The sequence below is a fragment of the Austrofundulus limnaeus genome, unplaced genomic scaffold (assembly GCF_001266775.1).
Source record: "Austrofundulus limnaeus strain Quisiro unplaced genomic scaffold, Austrofundulus_limnaeus-1.0 Scaffold374, whole genome shotgun sequence".
NCBI lineage: Eukaryota > Metazoa > Chordata > Actinopteri > Cyprinodontiformes > Rivulidae > Austrofundulus > Austrofundulus limnaeus.
The window spans coordinates 15,860-20,446 of record NW_013952776.1 but is presented as its reverse complement, the minus strand read 5'-3'; the positions used below and the strand labels follow the sequence as shown (position 1 = coordinate 20,446).

The 4,587-nt window shown below is 39.4% G+C and overlaps 1 protein-coding gene across 1 annotated transcript in view; it reads left to right on the top strand.

Moving 5' to 3' along the window:
• The window catches only part of hip1r (huntingtin interacting protein 1 related), a gene marked incomplete in the record, with an annotated part of 58,168 nt that extends 54,676 nt beyond the window's left edge, over window positions 1-3,492 (top strand). Inside the window, 2 exon segments of the mRNA XM_014023525.1 lie at window positions 2,444-3,142; window positions 3,246-3,492. Of these exon segments, the coding sequence (XP_013878979.1) occupies window positions 2,444-3,142; window positions 3,246-3,287 (741 nt within the window).
• Window positions 3,493-4,587: the final 1,095 nt, after the last annotated feature.

Here is a 4,587-nt window from a genome sequence, read left to right as displayed (position 1 = left end):
TTGTCAGACAGATTTAATTTAATTTGGAAGCCTTATCAACACACTGGCTTCATTCACTTCCTCCACTGCCATATGATTAAATAACTAGCAGACGCAGAACATCGATGTCATTCAAAAACTCCTCCTTCTGTTTGCTGATTGGCCCAGGAAATGAACTACAAGAGACTGCACAGAAAATTGACGTTTTCACTCATTTACAGGCCAGCGGTCACTCTTTCAGAGATGAGGATGTTCTCATTCTTGATAGAGAGGAACGTTGGTTTGAGAGAGGAGTAAAAGAAGCCATTTTTGAGAAGAAAGACCGTCCYTCATTAAACAGAGGTGGAGGCCTCCGTTTTCAGCTGTCCCCCTCCTACAGTGCGGCTATTGCCAGTATCACGCCACCCCCTGTTAACAATAAGTGTTAATTAGGTGTGAACGATAGCCATATGATGTGAGTATCAGTCACATGGAGGCAGGACTTAAAGGCCTGAATTTTGCCTGAAACTCTCAGACTGAAGAAGTCTCTTGGAGGAGAGACGAAACGTTTCAATAGAGAAGAACCCGTCCAGAGGACCTACACAATTTTTTTCCTTTTTTTAACTTAAAGTTTTGTATCTGAATTAATTTGCTTTGAAACTGTATTTTGGTRTATTAAAAATTCAGTTTGACTYCTTCCACTTTCAGTTCCATAATTCAGATTTTTGTGTCACATCTTGGTCCTTGAGAAAACCAAGCCAGAGTAATCAAACACAGATCGACAGATGTACGTTTCACTTTGGTGAAGTTTCCCTTCTGTAATGTATCAGGGTTGATGCAATTCACCGTAAGTGACAAAAATGGACAGTTTGTTGCAGTGATTAATACCTACATGTAGAAAATGTTACATTTACATCACATCATGGATCACACATTGATCAGATGCTGCTGACTGATCCATGATGGGATGTAAATGTAACATTTTCTACATGTAGATAAAATGAATCACTGCAATAAAATAACTGTCTGTTTTTGTCACTTTTATGATGGATTGCATCAACTCTGTTACATTACAGAAGGGAAACTTCACCAATGTCAAACGTAAATCTGTGGATCTGTGTTTAATTACTCTGGCTGGCTTTCTCAAAGACCAGGATGTGACACAAAAATTTGATTTTTGGAACTGAAAGTGAAAGTAGTCAAACCGAATTTTTAAGAAACCAAAGTACAGTTTAAAAGCAAATTAATTCAAATTCAAAACTTTAAATTCAATTTCAAATCATTAAATTCAGTTTCATATCATTAAATTCAGTTTCAATTTAGTGGAATTTATTTTCAAACCAATGCATTTTTATGCATTTTCAAATTATGCACATTCAGATTCAGTCTGAGCAATTCAAATTCAGTTCCTGCTGGCACAAGATTTATCCCATAAACGCCTCAGCTGGTAAGATTATTTCAGTCATCCTCACAGACACACACTACTGATCGTAGTATAAGTTACAAATCTTAACACATAGACCAAACAAGGATCTGAACAAAACAACGTGAGTTGCTCTTCAGCTTACCTTTAGATGACAACGGTGTTTGTTTACTTATGCTACATTTACACCAAACATGTTTTGAGCATCAGGAGCATCTGGTTTACATGCAAAGTCAACGGTGGATGTGCATCAATGGGCGTCTAGAAGCCGAGCAGCGCATCTAAAGAAGCGCGTCTCAGTTCACATCAAATGCGTCTGTCCTCACTGGAGACCAGCATCAAGATGCGTGTGTTTTGAGACTTTTGGAGGCACGCAACACGTTTGGTGTAAATGTAGTATTAGTTGCTGTGATACGGAAGCTCGGCGTAGTTTACTTGGCATCTGAAATTACATTTCCTCAAAGGTATTTTGAATCTGAAAAGGGCTGCACTGAGAAGTAGTGTTAGGAACTCAGCAGATAGTTTCAGTTTCACTTTCAGTTTAACCAGTTGTTTGCTTTGTTGCTGCCAAGAGCATGCAGGAGTCACGGGTGGGGTGCATTGGTTGGGGAGGTGTGCTATGTGATGAGGAAGACACAGCTTGGAGACACAGCCCAGAGGAGGAGCTTGTCCCAAAAGGCAGTTTTACCTAACCAGTTGTTTTTGCTCCCTTGCCTGGCTTCCTCGGGACACCACAGGATTTCTCAAACATGCATGAATGAGTCAAAGTAAGACTATGGGCTTGTTTTTGATGAGAGGATGACATTATAACATGTTATAAAATTCAAAAAAGTTGATTTTACGTGATATAGCCCCTTTAAACATTGAGTCCTACTACTACTAGTAATAATGTAAATTTTTATAATAAAGTCTGGTTTCTATTATTACCACATTTATAGTATGTCTTTAATAAAATTAATTAGGATCCAGTTTGAAYTGTTTGAATGTCAAACAGGGTTACAAAGTTAAAGCAAAGATTAGTAAGTTTGGGTCTGACAAATGTCTTGTTCATTTTGATTTTAGGTGAAGGTATTGCAACTTGAGAGCCAACTGGAGCAGCAGCGAATCCTTCTTGGTGAGCTGAGGAAAAAACACTATGAGCTTGGAGTTTCTGGGACCAGCACTAAAACCGAAGATGACTTTCCTCCGCCACCACCACCTACTCTGTTGAACTCCACCCCAGGATCTCAGGCCTTTGTACAGGCACAGCCATCTACAAGCTCCCAGAATCTCTCACAAATCACAACAGCTTTCTCTTTGCCCCAGTCTTACACGCCAACAAATCCCTACACACCTTGTCAAACTTACACACCTTCACAAGCCTACACACCTTCTCAAACTTACACTCCATCCCAAACTTACACACCTTCACAAACCTACACACCTTCTCAAACTTACACTTCATCCCAAACTTACACACCTCCACAAACTTACACACCTTCTCAAACTTATACTCCATCTCAAACCTACACACCATCACAGACCTACGTTCCACCTCAATCTTTCATTCCATCTCAGTRATACAATTCTATGCCTCCCCAGAGTTTCATACAATCTCAGCATCATTCAGCGTCACAGGCTGCATCCCTTCCATCCAGCTTCAGTGAGCCTAAGCCATCTTCTCAGCCTCAGGCTTCACAGCCAAGCCATGCTGAGCAAACCAAACACAGTTTCAAGAAACCAAATATCTTCACTAAATCTGGAAACCTCCTGAAAAATGCKGTAAGTGCAAATCTTCACTGGCCAAAATCCATATGCCAAATAATATGATAATACGATTAGATGGTGTACATGGGAGTCTGATTGATTTTATTTTTTATTACAGTTCAAACGAAGTGAAACTGGAACTGGAGCTGGGGAGTCCTAAAAATTTACCATTGACCTAAGGGAGAAATGTCTTCTTTGATTTTGTCATCTTAATCTAAACACTTGTTTTATAAAACTTTACAGAAATCTAAAAGCAACTTTTGTTAGTGCTCTAAGTTTTACAATTCAGTGACAATAAAATGTTTTTCTGATCATACTGATGCATGTACAATATCATAAACAATATCATAAAATTACAAACTTTTTTGTCTTTCTCCTCATTTAATTACTGATTTATCAGTAATTCCACACAATATGATCAATATGACAACTTTTAAACAGCAAAATTTCAGGCATAGATGTTAAAGCAACCAGAGAGCATTTAGGCACTGTGGTGGAACTAATACTTTTAGGTTTAAGCCAGTAATTCATGACAWCCTTTAATGACCTAGGTTTTCATGACATGCTGTTCATCTGCAGACAGAATGATTAAAGTCAGAACAAGATTTGCTAACAACAATTATTCTGAGATATCACTTGTGTTTATCTTTGTGTTTTCCCTTGACCTTGTATCAAATCTTGCTAAGATGACATAATGGTGTTTGTTAATATATATATATATATGAGGCCCCTCGAGTGAGTGACACAGTGGAGAGACACAGTGACAGAGAAAGGCAGAGGCACAGAGACAGGGCAGGTTCTTCTCTGTGTTTCCTGTGGTTGCAATAAAACCCAGCTGATCATTTCCACGACTACCTTCATTCTTGGACCACGTATTTCTGGCTTTGTTAAATAAATATTGCCATAACAGTTTGGCGTTGTCGCAGAGCCCACTAGGAGATCGACGGACCAAGGCCARATTGCAGGTGGACTGATATGAGAGAGAGCAGGACTGCTCAGGACCGTGACTCCAGCTGGATGAAAAGAACCTTTTTATGGTAAATTGTTTTAACAGCAGAGATACGCTGGTGACGATTATGATGGATGATCTCGAATAAGCAAAGAACATTGAATTTTTATTTTTGGCTGTTGAAGAACCTGAGAAGATTTTTGAAACATCATCGGCTGAGAGTGAGTGCAGAACAGCTTCAAGATGCCTCCTTACTTTTCAAAAGAGGATTTCGGCCAGCTTCTCCAAAAAGTGACGGTGTTGGAGCTCAAGATTCATCGGTTGGAAGAGATGAATGCTTTGGAGAACTCAACATGTGTTAAAACGGGTGAGAAGGCTGAGATGAGAGATCAACATGGAGAGGAGATGGAAGCTGCTTCTGAGGTAAAGCTGTGTGGAACTCTSTTTGTGCCKGAKCYAAAAATCTCTCAGGAAGGATTCAGCTCTTAGATGACATCGAATGGCCAGAATT